General features: G+C 38.6%; 2 protein-coding genes across 3 annotated transcripts in view; one reads left to right on the top strand and one right to left on the bottom strand.

Annotated features, from left to right (window-relative positions):
• Positions 1-537: 537 nt before the first annotated feature.
• Positions 538-6,552, bottom strand: LOC122786423 (toll-like receptor 13). Its single transcript, XM_044052754.1, has 3 exons — positions 3,899-6,552; positions 2,933-3,050; positions 538-1,591 (listed from the first exon to the last, which is right to left on the bottom strand). The coding sequence occupies exons 1-3, from the start codon at positions 6,423-6,425 to the stop codon at positions 1,357-1,359; spliced, it is 2,880 nt and encodes a 959-aa protein (XP_043908689.1). The 5' UTR covers positions 6,426-6,552; the 3' UTR covers positions 538-1,356.
• A 5,645-nt stretch (positions 6,553-12,197) lies between these two features.
• The window catches only part of cnksr2a (connector enhancer of kinase suppressor of Ras 2a), a 69,027-nt gene continuing 54,252 nt past the window's right edge, over positions 12,198-26,972 (top strand). For both annotated transcript variants that reach the window (XM_044035769.1, XM_044035761.1), the window contains exons 1-2: positions 12,198-12,332; positions 25,962-26,125. In XM_044035769.1, the coding sequence (XP_043891704.1) occupies positions 12,269-12,332; positions 25,962-26,125 (228 nt within the window). In that variant the 5' untranslated portion in view covers positions 12,198-12,268. The remainder of the gene's footprint in view (positions 12,333-25,961; positions 26,126-26,972) is intronic.

Raw genomic sequence — 26,972 nt, 5'->3', positions numbered from 1 at the left:
CAAGGAGTTGAGTTTTTTGCTCACTTCCTTCAGAAACCTGAGCAACTAGAGTGCAAATGTATGGAAAGGGACTTTAACCTTTTACTGCCTTTCTTGTAGACACTGATTAGCATCCAATTGCCAATCCAATCCACCTTTATTTATAACGCACTTTAACAGCAACAACAGCAAAAGCAAAGTGCTGTACTTTAGAGATAAATAAAACAAATATAATATAAAATGAACGTGTTTACCAAGTTTATGTACGTTAAACTCGACACCAGATGACCTGATAGTAGTTTTGGGGTAAGTTTATAGCCCCTCCCACCTACAATTTTTGATGCAAATTCACCAAACCACATGTAAATATTCACCAGGTCTGATGTGGTCTCAAAAATCCATGAGTAATGGGCACCTTTACACCTTGTGTGCTCGGAACCTAAAAATAAGACCTAATAGACCTAAAGACAAACAATAAAACAATAAAATACTGTAGAAAGTATAAAAACACAAATAAAACCATAAAAATAATAAAACAGATAAAACCAAGTCAAAATCTATCGCATAAACAACTTTTAATATTCAGTAGCACAGTGACACTTTCTCGCTGTTCTTAATTGTACATTTTCTAATCATATATTTGTGTATGATTTATGTGAAGCAATAATTATTTGAGTACATTATTGATTGAATGTTTGAAACATACAGACAAAAAAAAACTGCCAATATCTTTAACCAGCAATTTGTCAAACCCTTTGGTGAATATACTAAATTAAATGTTTTTATATTTACAACATATATATCATGTATTGACAATCTGAGACAAATGAGATGATTTATGTTTACTTGTTGCTCAAATGTATTTGTTGTTTTTAGCTTTTTCACCACTGCTTTATTTTGGCAATATTGTGATAGCATCCACCGTATGATATAGAATTGCTACACTTGTCTGTGTAGCGTTAGCTTTTTTCTCACTGTACAGAGTTGCTAATAACAGTAATAGGTTTATGTTCACAGTTGCGTTTGCTTTCATCACTCGCCTGGGACTAATGCTAGTGCTAACCTAACAACCAACCACGAGCTAACATCAGTGCAACAGCTTGAATCAAGTGACTCATCTGTTTTCACAATTTACAGGCTAATCCCACTTCCTCTTCCACTAACTCTAACTCGATAACCATGACCTTTGCTCTGTCCAACCTTGAGCAGAGTGAAAGGACGTTGGGTAGACACTGGACAGTGGATTGTTAGTTCTCACTTCCCTCCACTATTGTTTGATAATGTTCATGACATTGAGCAACACCATAGTATGTTAAATGTAAAAATTTTTAGAACAAAATTAAAGTCCACAGTGAAAATATTTCTGTTGGTTTTTTTTTAATACCGTCTCTCCATTACGTTGAGGTCGAATTTGTCCTCGTCTTTGGGCTTCAGAGCTTTCCCCAGTTTCTCCCAGAAGAGCTTGGGGTGCTCTGCGGCTCGAGGCCAGCTCAGATAGGTCTGCTTCTTCAGCAGCTTCCTTATATTGTAGTATGGAGACAGTTCCGAGGCGGGGATCTCCTCCAGGAAGACCAGGATCAGCACGTCCTTCTGCTCGTGGAACAGGCGGAAGCTAGCAGCGAGACACAAAGATGGAGGAGAACTTTAGGATGGGACTTTCAAGTGTATTTGCCTTGGTGTTCAGGACTATAATCTAACAATATTCATTCTACAATATCCTTCATGATTTAAGTCTTTTACAAGACTAAAGTCATGAAAGCTTTTTAGCTAGCTAGGGTGCTACGTTAATTATTTGTAATAGTAGACATATTGAAAAAGTTTATCTTATCTTCATTCCTTAGCAATATTCACAAGCTTGCATTGCCAACTAGCAACTGCCGCAAAAGTGTGTTTTCTCAACTTTTACTAACGCAACAATTTTAGTAACAAGCAACATTATGTTGACATTTAAACATGAATTCATAATGTTCTTGTCTGATTTAGTCGCTAAAACGGACTTCACAGTGGAATTTTTCTTTGTGTAGTTAATTTTTTTTTCGCCCCCCCAAAGCCGTGGTTCTCAAACTGGTACAATCTTCCTCTGGTACTTGGAATTATAATATTTGTGTCAATATTTTCTATACACAAACAACACTTAATGAATTGCAAATAAAATATTGATTTAATCATTCAAAAATATTGTATATTATTTGATTGGAAATGCATTTTTTTTGTTTGCAATGATCGGAATTTTGTTTGCTACTACTCTTTTGCGATTGCGATTCTGATCATGGGCGGGGCCTTAGGAAGCTGCCCGCTGATTGGCTACGGAGTAAAGTGAGGGAGCGCAAACGCAAAAGAGCAATGATTTCAATCTTTGCAAATAAAATATTTTTTGAATGATTAAATCAATATTTTATTTGCAATCTGTGCATTTTGATTTTGTGGTTCATTTTTGTTTGCTCAATTCATAAAGTGTTGTTTGAAAATATTGACACAAATCTTTCTGACTGTACTAGATCATTCGATCTAAATTTGTTTGTAGCATTATTATTATTATTTTGAATACCTTAACTCACCCTGCCTTCCAAGAATTTAAATATAAAAATCTTTTCCTCAGACTCCTACGGTTTCTGTGGAAGTTTCCCCTTTATTGCATTTCCCCACACATCCACCAGATGTCCCCAGACTTTCCCTCCTTCCCTTTTTAAATCGGCCCCTCCCACCTGCTTAAACCAGGCTGACGTGAGCTAACCAGGAAGTCCAGGTTCATGTTCCTTGTGGACTATTTTGTTTTTTTGCTTGAATCCAAAATTCATGTTGCTGCTCCAATAGACCATCGTTTATTTGATATTACTGGTGAGTGTTTACCAAGCTGTTTATGCTTTAGGTTTTGGTGAGCACACATATCTGTATCAATAATGACGATACGGCTTATTGTATCACACATACAGGTTTTGGTCTGATGTGTTACCTGGCCAGCTGGATCTCCTTGGAGCACCACTCACTCTTCAGGTACCTGCGACTGATCACACAGATGGTTTTCCTGCTTCCATAAATGGCGTCCGCGATGTTTTCTATGATGGGTTTACCTGAGGATAACAACAGTGAAATGTTATAAAAAGCAAAGCAGTCGCCTCATGAGGTCCCTTTTTAATTGTCTGCCAGAGAACATGACACCTCCTGGGATAGAAATTAAAGTATAAAAATGAGAATCGTAGCGCATCAAAGCATAGATGAGATTGCAAACAGACAGATTCGGAAGAGTGTTTTTTTTCATGTATATTGGACAAAAATGCCAATTGAGGGTTCTCTGAGTTTTCAGCCTCTCAAATGTTAACGTTTTCTCTTTCGTTTGCTCCATATATGACAAACAAAATCCTTTGACCAAATAAGACATTTGAGAACATCATTATTTTCAGGTTTGGGGAAACGCTGATGGACATTTCTCAACATTTTCTGACATTTTGTCACAAACACAAACAAGTGCTTTTTAATTCATCAGTGGAGTTGCTGTTGCCTCGCTGTAATTTCAAACCAGTCTGTCCGGGGTCATTTTTTGTAAACTCTAGAGACGGTTGTGTGTCAGACACACAGCTCTTCTGCCAACAAGGGTGGAGTGGCTCAGTGGTTAAGACCCTACCTTGTGTACCAAAGACATCATGGTCGCAAGTTCGATTCCACCCCTGGCTAATTGTACTTGATTCCATTGTAAGTCGCTTTGGATAAAAGCGTCTGCTAAATGACATGTAATGTAACAACCATGCCACGCTCAGTTTGATCTCCAGCAGGTCGTCTTTACCACTTCTACATCTCTAAATTACAGTGAGTCACAGCCATGTGATTTCATAATTAGATATTTGGTCCAAGAAGCAGTTAAATAGGTGTACTTGATAGATTACATTTAGCCAGGAGTTGCAGGTGTAAAGCCCTTCCTTACCCGGTTCAAAGTCTCGATGGTGCAGACAGAATCTCCAGCCCTGTTCTCCCTCCAATTTGGGCAGCAGCTCTCTGACGACCCAGGGTTCGTCGTGGTTGTTGTAGGAGATGAAGGCGTCATACTGACTGCGCACTTGCTTATTTTTGTGCCTTTGGTCAAAGATCTTAGACAGGAAGAGGTAGTACATGTAGACGAGGTGGTCCCTCAGGAAGTGGTAGACGAAGGACACCGCCATAAACAGGAGGATTGTACACGTGGTGGAAACAAAGAGGATGAATTCGGTGTCCACTGAGCATTGCTGGATGTCCAGGTCAAAAAGTTTCATGCCTCTGAGTTGCACGGGGTAGTTGCACTTAAAGTTATAACCGTCAAAAACTTGTGTTTTGTTGGTGTCTTTCGCCCACTTGATGAACCAGGCGTTATCACAGTTGCAGGTGAAGCTGTTCCCCTGGAAATCCACATAAACAAGAGCCGGAAGGGACTTAATTATTTCCTCGCTGATAACTGAATATTGATTCTTCCTCGCCTGCAGGAACTCCAGCTGGGTGAGTTTGGCCTCTGTGAGAAAAAACAGTGAACCCAGGCTCGTTCTGGAAATATAGAGTGTTTTCAGCTTCTGAATCGGGACAAACAAATCTGGAGAGAGATCGCTGAGATCGTTGGAGCTGATGTCGAGCTCTTGCAGCTGTGGCGTGTAAATGAACGTGTCTTTATCTAGAGATAGGAGTTGACTATTCCTCACGCTGAAGCTCAACAGCTTTGTCAGACCCTGCAGGAAGTTGCAAGGCAGTTGCGACTTTCCCCTGCTGTGTTGTGCAGGAATGGCTAACATTTCCAGACGGGACAGTTGAGAAAATGGCGCATGAGGCAAAGCGGCGCTAGAGTCATATTTAATGTGATTTTCTCTCAAATCCAGTCGTTTTAAATTTGTCATGTCGTTGAAACAACCTTTGTTTATCTCCCCTTCTTTGATATTATTGTTCTGTAAAAGCAACTCGATGAGATTGGTCAGACCCAGAAAACATCCATTTTCGAATGTCTCTAGTTTGTTATGGTGCAGAGACAAGTTCTGGAGCGACCGCAGGCCGCTGAATTCACCGCGTTTGAATGACGTGAGTTCATTTCCATGTAAAAGCAGCTGTCTGAGATCTGGCAAGTGATTTCCGAAAGCACCGTTTAAACGGGTCATGTGGTTGCTCTGCAACTTTAAAATTTGAAGTCGTACTAAATCCTTAAAAACGCATTCTTTTAGAGCTGATATTGAATTAGCGTACAGTTTGAGCCGTTGCATCCTCGTCTGATTGACAAAATCTTCACATCCAAGTTTGGAAATGTCATTCGAGCTGAGATCCAACTCTACGAGACTTAGATCCCTGATGGCAGTGGGAACGGATAAAAGCCTGTTTTGGCTGAGGCTCAAGGTTCTCAAGTTGTGCGTCGATCCGAAAGCGTTGTCACCAATGATTTGGATCTCATTCTCTGCTAAATCTAACTCGGCTAAATTAATGCACAACTTGATCAAGTCCGCGGTGACAGATCTGAGTTTGTTGTGGCGCAGCTGCAGTGTGGACATTGTCGGGACGGTGCAGGACACATTGATCAGCGCTCTGAGATCGTTTTTCATAGCATTCATCCTCAGAGAGGTGAGAGAAGCGTTCACTATGCCGAATAATAATTTCATGTCAGCAAAAGCCATTTGAAGCCCACTGATATCGAGAGTAGAGACTTGACTAAAGACAGTCTCGGCGTGCACGTCCCATATCATCTGCTGCTTTCTCTGAGCGCCGCCGATATTAAACCAGGTGAGATTTGGAAAAATGTCCGCGGTGATCCGAAAATCAGCAATCGAATTCTGCGACAAGTCGAGTGATTCGAGCTCCAGCGTTCTGTTGCTCAGCTCCCACGAGTGAAAACTGGTTAAATTGTTATTTTTAACGTACAGCACGCGTAGATGTGGCAGGTTCTGTAATACTAAATGAACTCCTACGACGTCCCGCAGTTTGTTGTAAGAAATGTCCAAAAAAGTCAAGCTTTTCATCGACGTAAATGCCGAGGAAGCCACGGTTTTGATGAGATTACTGGCAATTCTGAGCTCAGTGAGATTGTTCAGACCATTGAAGAGATCCTCTGTGAGCTCAACAAGATTATTTTGGTTGAGGTTTAACTTCTTTAGGAAAGTCAGATTGGCAAAGGCACCCTTTTGGATCAGCGCAATCTTGTTGTGTTTGAGATCCAACCATGTGAGGAGTGTAAGGTTTCTGAAATCTAAGAACTGGACGATTGAAAGTCGATTTGCACTCAAGTCCAAACCTTCCACTGTTGGTGGAATATCTTGAGGAATCGTCTCGAGTTTCATCTTGACACATATGGCGAAGTTGTAACTGATTTTGCAGGTCTTCATCGCGTATCCTGTAACGGGATGAGGCAAAGAGTTGATACTCAGCAGGCAGCAGAAAACACTGATGAGTCTCCAACATTTTTCTCCTCCTGTGTTTGTTGTTCCATCCTTTTCCAGTCCAGGACTCATTTTGTTAATGTCCAAGCAGTCAGGAAATACCACAGAAAGAGCTGATTATAGTTCCACGGTCCTTGTTAAAAAAGAGTGAAACTATCTCTACGATGAAGCGCTCATGAGAGTCTTCATGCTGTGGCTCTGTCTCTGTCTTCTCTTTTTGTTTTTTTAAATTTCATAGATAGGAAGTGAAATTTAATAACAGGGTGTGGTTTGTTAAAAGACAGCATTTTACTCAAGTCTCTGACCGTCCAGTGAGATAAACCATGCAGTAACTGTATGATTTAGTATACAATAATAATAATTACTATCTTTTGGTTTTTCTGTGTCATGATTTCACATCATCATCATCATCATCATCATCGTCATCATCATCATGTTCTTTTAGTTCATTTGCTTGTGGTCTCACTTTGTCTCGTCTTAAAACGGGAAGTTGTTGATTTGTCCACTTCCTTTTCAAAGTCCAATAAAGTGTTATGAAACACCATCTGTCCACAGGAAAACCAACACTTCCCTCCTCTGCTGCGTTCACAGAAAAAATAAATAAAAACAAAACAGAAATAGCCAGAAAAAGAGTTCTCAAACCTGCGGCTTGTGAGCTACAAGCAAGTTGTCTTTGAACTGGAAGTTTGTAGTTTCAATTCACAGCTCTGCTCGCCTACATGTCTGTGTCTTTTTCATGTGAATTGTACTATATTTTATCTATCTAATCTACCTTATCCATCTAATCTCATATATCTATCTAATATATATATACTTTATCTATGATATGAATGAATGAATTTAGCTAAAGCCTCTAATCTATCTCATCTCTCTAAACCCTCTAATCTATTTTTTTGTATCTGTCTAATCTCTCTAATCTATGGAAGCCCATTTCCGCCACCTGATGAAAAAAATTATGAGATACTAAATCAAAATTATGAGATAGCTAAATCATAATTATGAGATAAAAAGTCGAAATTATGAGATAAAAAGTCAGAATTATGAGATAGCTAAGTCATAAATATGAGATAAAAAGTCAAAATTGTGGTGTGTCCACAGACTGTGTGGAAAAGTTACTCGGGTGAAAAACGACTGAAAAACCAGGCTAGCAACATTAGCTTCTTTATTAACAGGCTGCAGGTAAAAAAAACACTGCCAACAACAGACTCAGCTTCTTCTACATTTCCCTCAAGAGCCCCGTGTGGTCTGTAAGCGCCCCCTATAGGCATGAACAGGTTACAGCACCCTGTGAACATCAGTGACAACACAATACAAAAGTACTTTCTTCTCGCTGTACTTTTAAACACCACAAGTTGCTTCTTGCTTAAAATCCTTTCAAGGGTGCGCTTGCTTAGTAGAATCCCATGTGAATCCACAAGCAAATTAAGGATTTCATTTAAATAATATAATATAGATAAAAAAACCCAGACAGAAATAGAATAAAGTAGATTGAAGTAAATAGTTACATATGGACAACTGTAATTAAAACACTAAACAAGCTTATATACATATGTATATATTCTAATGTATATAATGATGTGATCAATAGAACCAAATGTATTATTATTAGAAAAAAATATTGCTTACATTCATATTTAATATTCAGTCCATATCCTATCACCTCAGCTGTGTTGACAAGGAAGAGAAATACATGTATTTAAATGTCTGTGAGTCCCAGTCTCTGGTTAGAAGTAGTTTACAGCAAAACAGAATCAGAAACTTCACTTTCACCAGCAGAGGTCTCAGTTGGGAAAGGAATCTCTTATGTTACAGCCTCTATACTGTGTATATATATGTATACAGTATATGTGTGTGTGTGTGTGTGTGTGTGTGTGTATATATATATATATATATATATATATATATATATATATATATATACATATGTGTGTGTATATATGTGTATATAAATGTGTGTATGTATGTATGTGTGTGTATATATATATGTGTGTACATCCACCTACAGAGGAGATGATGCAGCAGTGAATCAAATCAAGAGAAAAACAGATCTGATTTGATCTCCAGTACATTTTAGTCTCTTATTTCCTCACAGCTGATTTAGTATATTCTCCTCTCTCATACTCCCGCACTAGCAAAACACAATAAATACTTGATGATTTGATTAAAATGAACAATGTTCTAATCATACTTTTCATTATGTAAAAAAATGTATTCGTGAGCCTCATTCACTGATCTAAGAATTACAGCCGGTAATAAAGGTGATAATGATAATAAAGCATATATTACGCCATGTTAGTGTAATAATGAGTCCTAGTAATGAAGTTAATTATAATGCAGTGATGGGGATGTGAAAAAGTGGAGGATTAATGTGTTTTCTGAGGCTAAATTACAAAAAAAACTGCTTTTTTAATTGTCCATTTTTTAAATTCTTCTTCCTAAGTATATCTGAAAAACACAAAGTTGAATTGTATATGAGAAAATATGTCATTGATATTTCAACGAAATTATATTTAAATACTTTATTTCACCAAATATCAATTATTCACTCACCGTATGTCACTTTAATTCCGCCACTCTAATGTACTCACATGTCGTGGTAAAAAGCACTCCAGTGAACACATCAGCAATTAGTGAACGCATCGCAGTAGTGCACTCGAGTCTGAGATCCTGTTCAAATACACTTTAGTTAAATACACATGTTGTAAGTGTACACTTCATATCAAAACATGTTGTCTTTGATTGATGTGAAGATTGTTTTTGTGGTGTTTGTTTAATGATTAAGTGAGGAAACTCAACATTTAGTGTGTTACTCAAAGGCACGTTAGCATGTCCTAGTCTCTTATTAGGATACTTAAGCAAAAAGGAATGTTAAAAAAAGCCAAAACACTTCAAAGTACACCACACACTCCATTAAAAGTGTTCGACGGTTAAACAAAGAGCTATAGATTACTTCATAGTTAGCCAGATAGATGGCTAGCTGGATAGTTAGCCAGATCATCAGACAATAGATAGCTTGATAGATGGCTTCAGTTAAGTGAAACCATATACTCCATTACAAGCGCGGGACGGTGTAACAAAGAGAACCGGTTAGCTCACTACCTAGTTAGCTAGAAGCTAGCTACATAGATAGCCAGATAGACAGCTAGCTAGCTATATAGTAAGCTCGATAGTCAACTAAATGTTAGCTTGATATATGGCTTAAGTTAAGTAAAACCAAAGAGAACAGGTTAGCTCGCTACCTAGTTAGCTTGATAGTTAAATTGTTAGCTAGCTAGCTAGTAAGCTAAAAAGTTAGCCAGATCCCGTTGTTCCCAAAAATGGGAAATTCTTCCAGATGGTAACAGGACTTAAAAATATACAAAAAATAAACAGAAACATTTATACTCAATCAAATTTGACTTTATAGTTAGACTTTATAGTTAGTTTCATATTCATTATTGTTTTGTTCACTTATAGGGAGCTCAAAGTATTACAGTCACAATCAACATTAAATATATAAAAAATGTAATTTAAGTGAATTATGTAAAACTAATTTATATAATCAAGAGCAAAAGAGAAGCTGTTACTGTGAACTGTGCATGAAAAGCGACTATAATCATTCATCTTTTTGAGTAATTGATAAGTGAACAAATAGCTTTTAGCTTTAATTAATTGTGTATAAAGATTTGAATTAAATATGTGCAAATAAGTGGCTGTGACCACTCGGATAATTGAGATGGAGTAAAATGTACAACATTCTCTCTCACATCAAACGCATTCATTTGAAATACATTCCATATGTAGTCCACTGTGCTTCAGCTCATTTTAAATATAACATGAAATAATGCAGATTACTCTGAAGCACCTTAAGTCCCAGCTGTAATTTGTGCAGGTTCTGATCACGACGTTGTCTCTTGATAATTGATGAGGAAACGTGTTACATCTTGGAGAGAATGCTTGACTTGCTCTGCATCAAAGAGAGTGTTTTGCTTTGCCGCGATAAAGATTTTCTGTCATGATCCGCACGACTGCAGCTCTTCAGTCCGTCGACATTTGCCACTTTTTCTTCCCTGCGCACACCTGCTGATGTTGTCTGTCTTTTCAGAGCCTGGTCGTTAGTTTCTGGCCTCCTGTTTATTCATATTGGCGAGACCTCACCATGTATAAACATCTGCCCAAGAAAGGTGTTTTTTGACATTTTGGACGAGGGCCATTAATTTGTGTTCATTTTGCACGTCCAGTGTGTAAAAATTAGTGACATCTAATGGTGAGACTGCAGATTACAACAAATATGGTGGCCTTTATAGACCAAAAAGGATGTTTCAAAACACAAAACGCATGCTCTTAGTTTGTGTTGCCATAGAAACAAAGCCCTTGCCCTTTATACAGTACATTTGATAAAAGCTTAATCTACGTCTGTCAAAACCAAATAATTATAAATTTAAGATAACGGTAGCAGATTCAAATTCTGCCACTAAACCCTTTTAACAGATAAAAGCAGTCAAAGCAGTTAAAGCAGTAATTTTTCATGTCAAACAGTTTTCTTTTATGAAGTTCTTAAATTTCATAAATGCAACAAACTATAATTCGCTTATATTTAAGTTCAAGTTATATTTATAGTTTTGCGGCTCCAGATTAAATTTACTTTTTTTACTTAAATTTACTCAAAAATTAATCTAAACTGTTCAGGAAAAAAAAATAAACATAATGGATTTTTTTTTTTTCGAAGCTACAGGGAGCCACTGCGCTGAAGAGCCACAGGTTTCAGGCCCCTGGCCTAGTCTGTGCTTTGAAAAATTGGTTATAAATTCCTGCTTCTTCTTTGAGCCTAACATATGCAAGTAGTTATTTTATGTTTGACATTTACTCCCCAAACCTGTTTGTCTCCATGACAACAGCAGCATTGAGGCAAAAACTCCACAAAATATGTTTTATATTGTTCAAATTGAACATGCAAAATCTGGTGTTCTTTTTGTTTTTCCTTCATTTAAAATTGTTAAATGATATTGAAATTTTTTCTTAGTCACAGGACATTTTTGGTCCTTTTATGGTTTAAATTAGTTAAGGTTACGATACTGGGCCAGATACTGATGCTGGCAGGCCAATTTTTGGCCCACGGGCCACCTATTGCTAACCACTGCTGTATTGTGGAGCAGGTGTGTGAGCGTGTGTTCCCTCACACATATCAGAAAGTGTTGGTGCGACATGTTTTCATGTCCCCAGAAGTTGAATTCGATTCATAATTCAAAATGTCTAAAAAACCATTTGAAGTTTCGAGAACGACAACAACAACAGTAGCATCCATTCATCACAGTGACAGTCACACATGTATCTGTTTCACATCATCCTTTCATATTTGCCTGATTTCTATCTCCTCCACACACGCACACACACTGTCCACTGTGCGTGGAGCCACCCACAGAGCGCGTGCACGGTTTAATCAAATCCAGATAGAGAGAGAGAGAGAGAGAGAGAGAGAGATGCAGTCCGGTGTGACTTATCTACAGTGTCCTACACTCACTGCTGCTGTCGGTAACGGACACGGCTGCGCACACACCTACACACACTCCTCACACACACACTCACACTCTCTCTCTCTCTCATACACACACACACACACACTCCTCTACAGGAAGGAGGGAGAGAGAGAGAGGCGACACATGTCAGAGCGCATCGAGCTGGGGAATGTACCGGATTCCGTTGCTGTCCCGCACTGAGCGCTACGCTGCGCTGCGTTAACGCCACGCGTCACCGGACTGAGCCTGGCGCGGCACCAGAACCGGACCGGGATAGTGTCATAAGATAAAAAAAAAAAAAAAAAAAAATCACCTGGCTGCAGAGGGGAGGAGGAGGGAGGGAGGGAGGGAGGAGGTGTGAGTGTGTTTGTGTGTGTTCGCCGCTTGCGCGCAACGGAGAGTCGGCGCAAAGTTTCCTCGATGGCGCTGGTGATGGAGCCGGTGAGCAAATGGAGCACGAGCCAGGTGGTGGACTGGATGAAAGGTATGGACGCACGCGCACGCGCGCACACACACATTCACACACACACACCTGAGTGAACGTGACATTAATGAGGAGACAGAGGTTGAGATGGTGGAGATGCTGCGTAGGCGCGCGCGCGCGCGTGTGTGTGTGTGGGCTCGCGTCATCATCATTGTCCAAGCACCTGATGATCAGTGGGTGATGATGTAATGTGTGAGTGACAGAAGAAACAGCAGCCAAACTTCACTGCTGTTCAGTGCAGGGCCGTACAGAGAAGTGGGGTTTGTGGTGGTGGTGGGGGCGTGGTTTGGTAGACATTTCTTTTTTAAACAAATACCAGAAAATGTTCAAAAAGTGTCAATGATGATGTTTTTGTCCACAAACCAAACATGATTCAGTTTGCTTTTTTTTGTTCTCTAGAGCAAAGAAACAAGAAAATATTCACATTTAAGAAGCTGAAAAAAAAAATCAGAGAACATAGGAATGGTTGTTGATTAATTTAGTAATCGATTAATAATTGTTGCAGGCCTATAATCGTGTTGGGGTTTCATAATCTTATTGGGAAAAGATGATGTCACGGTCGTACCTTTTCTCTTGTGTTTGCATTTGCTGTTGTTTGCTTTATGATAACTTTTCTTTCCTATTCTGTCTCGCTTTCTGTAATTGTATGCATTGTAACGTACATTTAATGTACTTAAAATGTCACAGCAAAACAAGATAACATATATATTTATGTATAGATATTAAATGTTTTTTGCGATGTGCCATGAAGGCATTCATAGTGGATCTAAGACCAAGCTATACCCTCAGTGTCCTCTGCTGGACAACACAGTTACTGCTAATGCTGTGTATTTTGAACTATATGTACTGTGTATATATACTGTATATATTTATATGTGCCATACTTTACTCTATTTCCCTTTAAATGGGACCATGATTTATCACAGGAGAAGACCCTAAAAACTAGCAAGGAAAATCTTTATTGACGTTATAGATCCGCTGCGAAGTAGTAGAAATATAATTTCCTCCATTGACGTCCAATCAAACACAGTAGTGATGGGAACAACAATTCTTTTCACTAAGATTTGTTCACCAAATTGTTCAGTTCTTCCAGCTTAACCAGAGCGCAGACTCCTTTGGACTCACTGAGTCACTGAACTGAGTGATTCCCCCCCCCCCTCTTTAAATAAGAGATTTTTAGAGAAGTCCTTGATAAATGTCTGAGTTTAACACGCACGTTCTGGAATGTCAGGTCTTTTATAAGTGATTTAAAGTTTGGCATTGGTGAGCTGAGACAGATTTTCAAACCAAAAAACAACAACAGCAAAAAGAAGAATAAAAAACGATTGTGATAGTTAAAGAAAAGAAAAATACATGGGATAGAAGAATAGTATAAATAAGCATATCTTTGGCAGCTTTAGTTTGGTATTTATTGTTTATTATTTTTTATAATTAGCTTGTTACAGTTTCTTTTTGTTTTGCTTTGTGTCCCTAACATGATCGTACACTAATATCTCCAGACTTTCCCCCGTGAAAACACATGCCAAATAGACCTGTCGCACAGGAAAGAGCAGCCCATTCAGGAGATTTATCATCTGGACTCATTTAGTTTGAATTAACAGCCCTAGTTTCTGCTGCCACGTCGATACTGCGACTTCCATTTAACAATTAATATACTCTATGTCCAGTTGGCAGAAATGGCAGCTTTGTGAAGGTCACCGAGGAGTGACTGTCTACACACACACACACAGAGGCTGTAATTCTTGCTTTTGTTAGCGGTGCATAATAAAGGTGCTAAAACACCTAAAACTTTGGGCGTTGTCTTAAAAAACTTTCATTCTCTCCAAAGCTAAACGGTGTTTGTAAAAAAAAAAGGAAAAAAGGTCTTTATTTCTTGGGAAATGGAGGCCATAACGTTGATTTAACCTATTTTTCCTGCTGTAAATGTTTGTACTTTTATGTTAGTTTATGTGTCAAAGAATCAGCGACTTTTGAGGCTCATTCGAATTTTGATGGAAACACTTTGGCACGCTGAGTTCTCACATCAGCTGTCACTCGCTCCTCACACACGTCAGGGTCTGTAATTCTGGTTTTTTCCTCTTCTTTACAGTCATCTGTCGTCGCTTTCACACTTGGCTGTTGATGTGACCTTTAAAGTCTTTCCCTTTTTTTGGACCCGACTTGTCCACAAAGACTTGTCCACAGAGACTGTCCCCAGTTTTATTCCTGCTTGACATAAGTGTCTACAGTATAATGATACATTTTATTTGCCATATTTTTATGTCATATTAAAGATATAGCATATTGTTTTGGGGTTATTTTTGTGAATCATATGGAAAAAGACCCAAATTCCCTGAGGTATGAGCTTAAGAAGCGTGCAAATGGTGGACAACAAAATTCAAAATGGCCAACTTCCTGTTGCGGTGAGACCGTGGTTTTGTTCGTCTTGGGCTGTTTTAAGTTCCCACCAAGTTTTGTGAAATTTCACATGGGGGTGATATTTACCTGGCTGCACAAGTTTCTATTCATAGAGAAAAACCTGAAGAATCTGCCTCTAAATCTACTCAAGAAGAGCTGAAACTAGTGATTGAGTCCAGTAAGTCCTCATGAACTCCATTTTCACATAGACTTCCATTAAAAGAGACCAGTGTTGTCGCCCCCTGGTGGCTGTTCAGTATATTCTTACTCAGCCAGCACGTCCACCTGTTATACAAAGTTGTTTTTTAAATGTTGACTTTTTTAAGGGTGGTTAAGTGGTTAGCATTGTTGCCTCACAGCAAGAAGGTCACAGTTCGAAATCCGGTTCGACTGAGGACCTTTTTGTGTGGAGTTTCGATGTTCGTGGGTTTTTCAGCTGCCTTTTGCCCTTTTGTGTGGTGCTGAGATTGCTGCTCTCTGTGACCTTCATGTGAATGACAAAGCTGTAGAAAATGAATGAATGAATGAATGAGTGAAATTTGACTGTTTGACCTTTTGACAGCGCCCCTCAGAGTCGGTGATAAACGAGTGCCAAGATGCATCATTGCTCTACTGTGTGATTCGTCCTTTCGTCCATCAAACAGCCACATGTTAAATTAAGATAATGTAAAATAATGTGAGCATTAATTTATATTCACCACGTCAAGAATTCTATACTGACTCGTGTGCTTTGATAAACGATGACAAATAGTTGTTTACATGAATTTGTGGGTCATTTACTCAGACCCCAAATGCTGGATTGGTTATTTGTTGGTCATGTGCATATGCCATGTGTTTATATGTGCTCTTGTGTGTGTGTGTGTGTGTGTGTGTAGTGTGTGGGTGGATGGTGAGTTGTGCATCTCAGACCGTCTGTGCCGAACAGCTGACAGACACACACACATGCCCGCTCTGAACAGAAGGCATCGCCCGGGCCCTCGGACAATTACGCACACACACGCACACAGGCAGACACAGACACAGACTCGTGGCGTGCCTGAGTGTGGTATTGGGTTCACTCTGGGTCTCAGGGGTGTGTCAGTGGCGACAGAGAGGGAAACATGATATACTGTATTTTGATACTGTGTGTGTGTGTGTGTGTGTGTGTGTGTATCATAACATATACAGATGACATACACCGCAGACGTCCAGGGGCCACAAGGTCTGACCATTGTTGACATGGCGACCGTGTCAGACTGGCACGACTGAGACTCCAACAATAAGGGAGTGGCTTCACTTCAATAGTAACATGAGACGTTACTGTACGTGGGAGTGGTGGGAATTCTTCTGTTGACACTGGTAACACAGGCAAAATGTTATCATATATTGTACATCATATAGATGTATGTATTTATGTATACAGTGTATATGTATATTTTTTATATATAGATATAGATATTACGGTAAATATAATGATAATGTTTGGTATTTCACCACTACTATAATTGAAAATCAAACAGTCACAGATAGTGTATTGACATTATTAATATACTCCAACCCCCAAACAGGGATTTTAAACTTGTGGCCCCCCAATCTTTCTGAGTTCTTTCTGTGTGTTTTTTGATTTACAGACACATCTTTTTCCTGCATAAGTAAGTTTTTATTGCCTGTCCCTTTAAGGAGACGGGGTAGTTGAGTGATGAATTATGGGACATTGAGTATGCGAAAGCTGTCGCTTAAGTGTTAGCTGTGTGCCTCAGGTTAGTTGTACATTTAAATCAAAGTGAAATGCCTGGTTATTGTTAGCACTTATTAGCTTAGCTGCTGGAGTAGCATAGTTTGGTTTGGTGCTACATCAGCTTAGCTGTTTTTGACACTTGAAAAGTAGAAATATAAAATTATGACAGTCTATCTCATAAATAATGACTTATGACTATCTCATAATTATGACTTACTCATGCCTAGCTCTCAATTCTAATTCTTCCCTTACTATCTCACAACTATGACTTTCTTATGAACAACTATCTCAAAATTATGACTTACTATTTCATAATTTTGACTTAAGATCTCATAATTATGACTTATTTCTTACTTTTCCAGTGGCAAAAACGGGCTTCCATAGATGTCATTCAGTACTTTCTTTCATCGGTGAATGTAATCAGGACAGACAATGGAGGCACTTCCTGTAGTCCACTTCAGTTTCACATGAACATGCAGTAAACACGCTTTTATTCATTCATTAGTTCAATAGAAATAATAACAATGTGTCACATTTGTTTTTAAAAAATATAATGTCATCAATTATGTTGACTAATTGCAGCGGCCTTACTTACAGGAGAGTCGTGCCTCTCTGTGTGTGTCGGCTCATCTGTACGTTCTGATCAGGACATTTATATGTTGTAGCTGTCATTTTTATTTTACTTCTTTTTTTGTCTAAAGCCATCTATTCATGTCATATTGAGCTATGAACTACCTGCACACTCAAGGAGTTTGGTAGAGTCTTCCCTAATGGAGACAGATCTATGCAATTTTCCTGGTGACATTTATTTCAGCAGCGTGGAACACGCACGTCACCCCGAAACAGACAATGCCAACATTTGGAGCTGTAGCGTAACAATACTGTGTCTTTGTGTCGACTATCCATCATTGTCTGACACCCAACGTTTTTGCTTTTTAAGCATGATGAAGCCATCTGCTGCATATTTTAAAGCCTTGTGTAAAAGAAGTAGATACAGTCCTCCTTTCACCCCTCCATTTACAAACAACGACGGTGGCCTTTGCGTACCAGAAAGGATGTACACACTTTGTAGTCCTTTTTTTTTTCTAAACCCAATGGATAAATGGCATAAACTGTTGGCTCACTGTTAATAAATTCATGAAACATTACTGTAAATGTGTATCAATTAATGGTTGAAACCATTTATTTATGGAATGGAAACTTATGTAAAAGTAATTAAAAAAGTATTAGCATTTAGCTAAAAGGTAGTCAATAGTTCAAAAGTAATTATCGATTACTGAATTTAAAAACTATTTTGATATTTTGAGTTTTTTTAAAAGAATTAAAACACGTCGTTTTCTGTTTTTTTTCAACATCTATAATGTTAATATTTTGACGAGTTTAAGATTATAGATATTACTGCCAATAAACCATCCTTAATTTTACCAATTATTGCTTAAAACCCATTTTACAGATTAAAAACAGTTTATTTAACCAACCACAAACTACCTCCTACTTTTCATGCGTGATACTCCCGCATTTTATATTTTTCTCACTTAATTTCTTTCTCACATCTCACTCAATCTAGTGCATATTATCATAGAAATTGGCCCACGTTTTCTCCCAGATTATGTTTTTCTTATTTCATTTTGATGCAAACATTACATAACATTACATTACATGTCATTTAGCAGACGCTTAGCAAACATTAGCACTAGTTCACAAGAGGACATTTGATGAAACATAACCACATTCATAAACAGGAAATGGTTTCCTTATTTTCACGTCATTTCAGAAAAAATATGTCCCTCCTGATTTGTAATTTAGAATTTAGCAAATTAGTTGTGTGGGAACATCATTTTCAGGAGATGATTGAACTGGAAGAGAGGGGAAAATAAAAAAACAATAGAGAGGGTAGTGTTTTTGTCCCAGACCACAAAAGTCAGGGCTCAAACTGGCAACCCTCTGCCTTCTCCTCATAAAACACACGTCTAATTGCTGTCAGGCCTCCAACATCCGGCATTAACAAATCCCAGGGACACGGCGAAAGATCGCCTGACTTTTTATTGTCACCACGGCTTCAGATTGTTTGGAACAGATGACACATAACGCGACGGAGAGGGCCAGATCTTTTATAGGACGCTCTAAACATCTCAGAAGTCGCCACAGAATTTATTAGATCTGTGTGTTTGTGAGTGAGTGAGTGAGAGTGAGTGAGTGTTTGTGGGAGTTTGGATTGCCCGCTGTTATGAAAAGTGTGCCTCTGTGGGAGTTAAATGCATGAGTCAGCAATGAATCACAGCTTTTTTCTGAACCAGTCAAACACATGAACCCTCTCACATACTCACATCTACTGTAAAGCTATACAGTCATATTCTGTTTTAATGGCAAAAATGTGCATTTTCACGTATTTATCGGCTGAATGAACAAATGAATTGGACATGTGGGTTACAACAACTAGAAATAATAACTAAAACATTAACAGCCAAAAAACCAAAACACAAATTGAGTTACTGTAACACCTCAGCAAGTGTTGGGAATGTTTGAATACAAGTCTTTGCTTTACCCAGTGGATGAAATGGCACAAAACTAATTCATACAATAATGAAAATATTACTGTAAAGTCGTATCAATAAATGGTTGAAACCAATCCTAAGAATTTCACCCCAAAAAAATCGTCAAAACTAATACATTTGTGACCAAACTACATAAAATAAATTAATATATTGTTCAAACTATTAGATTAAGGTAAGGATTGATAAATGGTTGAAAAAAATCAAAAGTAATCAATAAACTATTTGATTTATATCATTAATTAATGAGCCTACCAAGAAGGAATTGTAACCCTAACTAACGTTAACCCTATGGTAAGTAGGGATCGTTAACAGTTTAAACTTTTAACTTTTTAATTATTTGAAAATGTCACTGTAGATAAATGTAGTTGGCCTAATTGTAAAATGGTTGAAACTTACATAAAAGTAATTGGTAAATCCCCCCCAAAAAATGGTCAAAACTAATAAATTGGTGTCCAATGAATGCCTGAAACAACATAAAAGAAGTAAATCAGGGGGTTAACGTGCATAAAAAGTCTTGCCTGAACCCATTTAATTTTCTGAAACTTGGTGGGACGATGTTATACCCCAAGACGAACAAAGACGTCCATCAGAACCATGGCCTCAACTGAACAGGAAGTCGGCCATTTTCAATTTGTGCGTTCCATTTTGGCGATTTTTTGAGCATTAGGCGAATCGCAAATCGACCATTCGCCACAAAACAGGAAGTTCCCTATGACTTATGCCATACAGTGACCAATCGCCATTAAACGTCATACATGACCCAACAGGAGGTTCGACATTTTGAATTTAGCCGCCATTTGGCCACCACCCAGGAATCCACCATTGTTTGGTGCTGGGTGTTGGCGCCACCAGCCAATCCTTTGATGAACGGAGTAGTCAAGGGGTAACATAGGCCTTTAGGAGAGCGTTTAAGTAGGTGGGAGAAGAACCATGAAGCACTTTGTAGGCTAGCATCAGTGATTTGAATTTGATGCGGGTAGCCATGTGTAGGGTAGTCAGTCAAGCTCAGTGAACAGAGGGGTGACATTTGCCATTTAAGGCTGATTGAAGACCAGGTGCGCCACCGCGTTCTGGACCATCTGTAGTGGTTTCAGAGTACAGGTCGCGAGGTCTGTTAGCAGGGTGTTGCAGTAGTCAAGGCGGGAGACGACCAAAGCCTGTAATAGTACCCTGAGTTAGGTGCAGTCTGATTGACATACATTGGTATATACAGTAGATATTCACAGTACAGTATTTCTGGATTTTACCACCACTGGTGGTACATGCACCACAGTTTGAGAACCATGGTAATAGAGGATGATGTCATTGTCATGTCTGATTTTATTATTTTTTTTATCAGGGCTTTTAAGGTGAAGAAGGCTGGAAACCACTGACTGCAGCCATTGACTAAATCTTTTGTGTCCGCCATCATTCTACTGTGTTTGTGTGTGTGTCGCTCATGTCACTTGTGATTTGACTCCTCAGTCTTCAGGCCTTTCAGAGCATTAACGCTCTCCCTCTCTCTCTGTCTCTCTCTGTCTCAGTGATAAGCGATGCTGATAATCAGTGAACTTTAGCAGCTCAGTGCACGTCTCTCTCTCTCTCCCTCTCTCTCTCTCCCTCCCTCGTCCTCCTCCTCTGCTTCCCTCTGCAGTAGTAACACTTCACCGTGTGAGAGCCAACATTGTTTTAATCAGCTTCATCCGTCTATTAGAAAAAAATCTGCCACTATTATTATTATGATGAGAAGCCGCTTGTAAAAGTGTCTGGAGTTGAAAATAACATGAGCACATTTTTGGCCACGTTTAGCTTCAAACAATGTTTGAAAAAGTCTAACTTTTTCCACATTTACACCAATAGTTGTTAACATTGTTTGTATGTATTGTATGTATTAAATAGATTAATATTAAATGTTACACTTAATATTAAATATTTAATCTTATGTCCAAATGTCTAAGATCTATCTGTCATGGGTCAGTAACCATAATAACCTGATATGAAGTGGCGGGTAGGGATGTCCCGATACAACTTTTTCACTTCCGCTACGATACCGTTATTGCAGCCTTTAGTATTGGTCGATACCCATATTGATCCGATACGATATCAGCACGAATCATACATACTTTAATAACTTATTTTGTAGTGTGGAGTGTTAGCATAGGCTTGATCAAGTGATATTACTTAAACAGAGAACAATAGTCAGCAACAGTAGGTATGAGGAAAAACTGACCCATTTATTATTAACCAATGGGTTACATCAATTTTAACCTTCAACATAAGAATATTGGATTTTTTGCCATGTTAATTTCATACAGTCTCTGGATAATTTCAAAGTACCAAGTGCTTATGGAGGTATTTTCAGAGCACCCGTGTTTCACAGGTAACAGTGTGTCTTCAGTGAACACCCCCCTTGTTTTCACTATTTTGGATTAGCCCAACCCACCCAGGGTGAGTGACTCGTCCCGCAGGTAAACCCAGAACCCGGGGACCAGCCCCGTGGACGTACTTAGCTCCGTGTGTGGAGCTTCAGGACACATTTAAAACACACAAAGCTCTTGGCATGGCTGGTTTTTGGGGTGTAATTGACAAACGGAGGCTGTTGAAAGTCGACAGGTGGCGCTGGTTTATGAAATAATGTTGTTTTAGCAGCTCGCCTCAGGATGAGCTAGCATGGTGCTAATGGCTAACTCGCGCTCGCTGTGCGGCTTCGTAGCCTCTGATTTCAGAGATGAAAGAAAAATGTTTATCCTCTGAAATAGCAGTAGCAGTTGGCTGATATCGGACCGATATCCAATATCAATATCGGATAGGGACATCCCTAGTATACAGTGAAACATGATATATAAATGGGATTCTTATTGGATTTTACATCTTTATCTGTCCCATATCCGATTCACTGATTTTGACCAATATTGTATTGAGTCATACATACTAACAAATTTGCAGAAATTTCCTGACCTTTTAGTTGAGCTGTGTATGTATATTTGGGAAAAAAAAAAAAAAATCTTCCGAACATCACATGGAAAGTGCCAAACTGTGCCAAATTGGAGAACGCCACGTAATTTCCACAAGTTGTTACGTGACTTCCTTGAGTTTTTAAGCTCCTACTGCATATTTTTAAAGGTTATATTTACTTTAAAATGCAATGTTTTTTGTAGGCGAGGGGGAAAAATCCTGCATTTACTCTCACACGTGTAATCTTAATTTTGATACCAAGATAATTCACACTCTATTTGGTTTGGGCGTGTTATTTTCGAGCAGGGACCCCCAAAAATAGGGTTAAATGTCATTATTTTTCTGGTTTCTTTGCTTCATAGAACAAAGAAATCATGAAAACTGAATAGTTTTGTGTTTGTGGACAAAACAAGACATTTGACAAACATCATCCAGGTTTCCAGGTTTTGACATCAACACTGATCAACATTTTCTTCATCATCTTATGGACGAAACAAGATGAATCTATGATGAAAATAAGCCCTGAACTCAACATGTGGCATTTTTCTTTGGAAATGTGCCTCAGTGAGAAACCTCAGACGGTGGGAGGGCGGCTCCCCCGAGAATCTGACAAATGCAGTTTGCACGTCGCTGGCGGGAGACGGAATGTGTGCGAGTGAAATCGTTTGCATGCAATTTCGCAGCTGGCTTATGAAGTTTTTTGATTTTCTCCTCCTTCTCTTTCTGTGCTTGTTTCATATCCTGGTATCCTGATAGAGGGGTTATGATAGATGAGTGTATTATAAAGCAGGGACTGTGAGCAGGGGAAATCAATGCTCATTCCTCAGTGCTGTGTGTGTGTGTGTGTGTGTGTGTGTGTGTGTGTTGTGAGGTGTGTGTTTGCCACTTGGCTGTTTGTTAAGAGGTTAGAAGCTGGATACATTCATTGTTTTGGGAGCCAGGGGCTGCAGCTCAGCTGCTCTGTCTTGATCTACTTTTCCTTTGACTCAGCAAACCCCGCTGATGCCAGACAAACACACACAACAGTCGTCCCACACATGCTCGCAAAAACACACACGTTACACAATCAAACAGAGTGTAAAGTCGTACCTGGTTCTGCATCCATTACCTCCTTTGTTCCAGAGTTTTGTTTTGGGTCGTTTTGGCTTGACAACAGTGCTCGCCTGAGACCACTTTGTTTCTACAACTATAATAAAACCCCCACTTTTATATGGGGGAGGTTTAGGTCCCGGGTGCACAGAAGCCGCCGCCGTGGGTCAGGAGAACGTACGAGTGCTTGTTTTTCCAGGAAAAGAAGCAGGAACTGCAAAGGGTTGATGAAAAGCGAGTTTCTACGGCTAATTAAAGCCGCACTATGTGAGACGAGTATCCTGTCAAACTGCTGAACAAGCAGTATTAATTTTGACAGTTCTAGTCTTACCACAAAAAAACATTTAGTCAAACCTGACTAAATATAGTCATATTTTAGTTCTCTGAGATTAAATATAGTCACATTTTAGTCATCTGAGACTAAATCTAGTCATTTTAGTCATCTGAGACTAAATATAGTCATATTTTAGTCCTCTGAGGATAAATATAGTCACATTTTAGTCCTCTGAGACTAAATATAGTCATGTTTAAGTCCTCTGAGGATAAATATAGTCACATTTTAGTCATTTGAGACCAATTCTAGTCACATTCTAGTCATCTGAGACTAAATATAGTCATATTTTAGTCGTCTGAGACTAAATATAGTCACATTTTTGTCATCTGAGACTAAATATAGTCATATTTTAGTGGATGGAGCAAGCCGAGTAGAGTCGAGTCATGCTAGAAGTGTATAATGACCAAAAAAAAGCACCATAACACTCTAATTCAGACTTTTCATAATGTACAAAAAACAATGGATGTCTGAATTATGTTCTTTAGATTATACCTATTTGGAAGTGGCCAGAAAATGAAAAATCAATAGTCTGTGCTTCACACTTCACAGTAGTAACTAACCAAGTTAACTGCTCGTTTAGTAGATTTTTGGGTGATTGCGAATGATATCATCATTTATCACCGTGACAGAGGCAAGTTTCTGTAGATTCTTTTTCTTTCTCTTCTCTAAACTCTCATCATTTGGTCTTCTCTGTTTTGTTCCTGTTCATTTAGAAGCGAGAACTATAAATGCCCTAAAATACCTTTGGGTGTCTCAGAATGTATGCTCCTGTTGGGTTCGGAAGTGTGTGAAATGAGCCGAAATGGCTGTGGAACGTGACGCGGCAGCTGTCGTATTATCTCAGACGAAGTGGAACCAGCGGCACAAAGCGGTTGTCTTACAATCTTTAGAAATGTGTCGTACAGTGCAATACAGGCAGATTGTGGAGAAGTGAGAGTGTGGCTGAAAATGAATCTTCTGGAAACCTGTAATTTTTTGTTATTGACCTGCAGGCGAATGGTCTGTGACTCTGTGGTGATCGAAAGTCACCTCCATGTCCACAGGACGGTAATTTCCATCATCCTCATTTGTTCTCTCATGAAAACAGACGTGATTATAATCTGATTACAAGCACCATCGACACTTCAGTGTGGTCACAGCACAACAGCATCCCACAATAATCCCTTATGGCAAGGAGGAATTGGGAGAGCGAGGTGAGAGAACATAAAGATTCGTCATTGTACGTGCTGCAGTCGTACATTCAATTGATTTTTACCTAAGGTATTTTCAAATGTAAAAGGAAATAGAAACATAATTGAGGCATATCCATTTACAATTGAATCAAATTTTATTATAAAATGATATTTATTATATATGACAAAAATGTAAATATAGAATGTGAAAGAACAAAATTTAAATTGTAAGATATAAATAAAAGTCTCTAAAATAAAACACAGATAATAATTCGACAGGCCCAGGAAAAATCACAGGTGTAAATATTTAAATGAAAGTTGGCCGTTGTTAATTTGATGAGTAACACCTGTTTTTCCTGACCAAACACAAGTCAAAATAGCTGCTGTTTTGTTTCCTGCACGTGAGTAAAAAGTGTTTGAATTAGAATATCATGCCGCGTTCAGTGTATCTCTTTATTTTGAGAGAAAGAAATTTATGTTTGAAAACTACCTCAGAGTTTTTGTTGTGATGCTGTGTGCAACACTAATATTCCTCTTCAGCATGCTAGTGCTAGCATAATCATTTCAACTCTTTTACTAGAATATCTTGCTAACGTCTGCTAAGTCCCCCCTTAGTTTCCGTTATAAAAACACAAGATTTAAAGGAGGATTATAGTATGGGGTGCAGCTGAATGTTTGAAGTTTACTGTATTTACCTACACTTAAGTTAGCTCAATGAAACATGTTCAACATGTTCCTCTGTTGTGCGTGGAATATTAGCATGCGTCAGTTGTTTTTTCCCCTCCATTTATCGCCCTTTCTATGTTCTATGTTCTTCCACACTGTATGTGGAACACTAGCATGCTAATTTCAACTCTTCTGAGTTGTAGTTATTAGCTCATTAGTTTGCTAACGTTTGCAAAATCCTGTTTTTTTTCCAGGTATAAAAATCTAAGATTTAAAGGCCGGTATAATCCGGTATAGTCCCTGCCAGTTTCACTCGCCCAGTGTCGCTACTTCATGTCTCCTCATGGTGGCGCTGCTCAAGTGAATGAGGGGAAACTTTGGTGGAAATTACACAGTTTACAGCGGTATAACGGTGGAGAAAGCTACTTTATTCACTTTTTTCTCTATGTTGTGAATAATAGAGAAATCCTGCACTTTTAACGTTAGCGTTTTGTTTTCTTCAGGTAGACAGATATTGTGATCTGTCGTTATATGATTGTCTTGCAATACGTTGATTATCACAGAATCGTTGTATCGTGATATTGTTGGTATCGTGGACCATGTATTGTATCGCGAGGAACCCTGCCATTCACACCCCTAATATTTACACTAGCGTTAGTTCAATACAACTTGTTTTTCCTCTCCTCTGTTTGCCAGTTTGTCGCCTGAATCTCATTTCTGTTATTGCGACATGAGTAACCTTGATAATGTGTGTGTTTACTGCAGGTCTGGACGACTGCTTGCAGCAGTATGTGTGTGTGTTTGAGCGTGGAGGTGTGTGTGGGGAGAGGCTGCTGAGGATCAGCCACGCCGAGCTGGAGGAGCTGGGCGTCTCTCGCATCGGACACCAGGAGCTCATTCTGGAGGCTGTGGACTTGCTCTGTGCTCTGGTGAGTGTTTGTGTTGTTTTGCTGCAGAGCTGCAGTCTCATTAACCTTTTTTCTTTTTTTAATGTGTCCCATTCTGCTTGAGTGCTGCGAGTGTAATAGATTGCAGGTGGTGGTGGTGTCCAAATAATGTGAAAAATACTCCCAAAGTTTTATAGTTTGTCACATTAAATACCTTTCAAACCACCAAATAAGAAGAAGAGGAGGAAGAAGCATACATCATAGATATTTGCAAAAGTAAACTTGTGCTGGAAAAGTGCTGGAAATAATTCACCTATTCATTTTAAAGCTGTAGTCGACAGGATTTTTTCGACAAAGTAGATTGTTGAGTCTCATTCCAAAGGTTGTTTATGGTCCAGTGGATAACATTCATATGATAACCATAGGTATTTCAAATAGTAAGTCCTTTATATTAGGGCTGCAACAATTAATCATTTTCAGGCTTTTCAGCTTCTTAAGAGTGAATATTTTCTGGTTTCTTTGCCCCATAGAACGAAGAAATCATTAAAACTGAAACATTTTCAGTTTATAGACCAAACATGACATTTGAGAACATCATCATTTCTAGGTTTGAGAAACACTAATTGACATTATTGACCAAACTAATTGAGAAAATAACTGACAGTTTTTATTGATAATGAAAATATTTGCACCGCTCGGCCTAGCTGTCATTGTGCATTGACTTGTAAAGTTGAAAAACTGAAAAAAAAACACACAAATGACCTGAGGCAATCTGTGCTGCTCCAACCATTCATTTAATTCAGTTTTGTTCAAACTAAAATAAATTTAAATATAAAATGCTCGTAACATATTGCGTTTTTGTTTTTATCTTAACTTTTTTAATTCAGTT

This window comes from Solea senegalensis, linkage group LG1 (assembly GCF_019176455.1).
Source record: "Solea senegalensis isolate Sse05_10M linkage group LG1, IFAPA_SoseM_1, whole genome shotgun sequence".
Lineage (NCBI taxonomy): Eukaryota > Metazoa > Chordata > Actinopteri > Pleuronectiformes > Soleidae > Solea > Solea senegalensis.
Note: the sequence above shows the minus strand (reverse complement) of the source record. Positions and strands in the feature narration are given on the sequence as shown.

Excerpts from the sequence above, each read along its gene's own strand:
- LOC122786423 (XM_044052754.1), bottom strand. The coding sequence starts at position 6,425 with ATGAGTCCTGGACTGGAAAAGGATGGAACAACAAACACAGGAGGAGAA. Across the intron at positions 3,051-3,898 it reads CCATCGAGACTTTGAACCGG|GTAAACCCATCATAGAAAAC; the intron begins GTAAGGAAGGGC and ends TGTTATCCTCAG. Across the intron at positions 1,592-2,932 it reads AAGGAGATCCAGCTGGCCAG|CTTCCGCCTGTTCCACGAGC; the intron begins GTAACACATCAG and ends TCTCGCTGCTAG.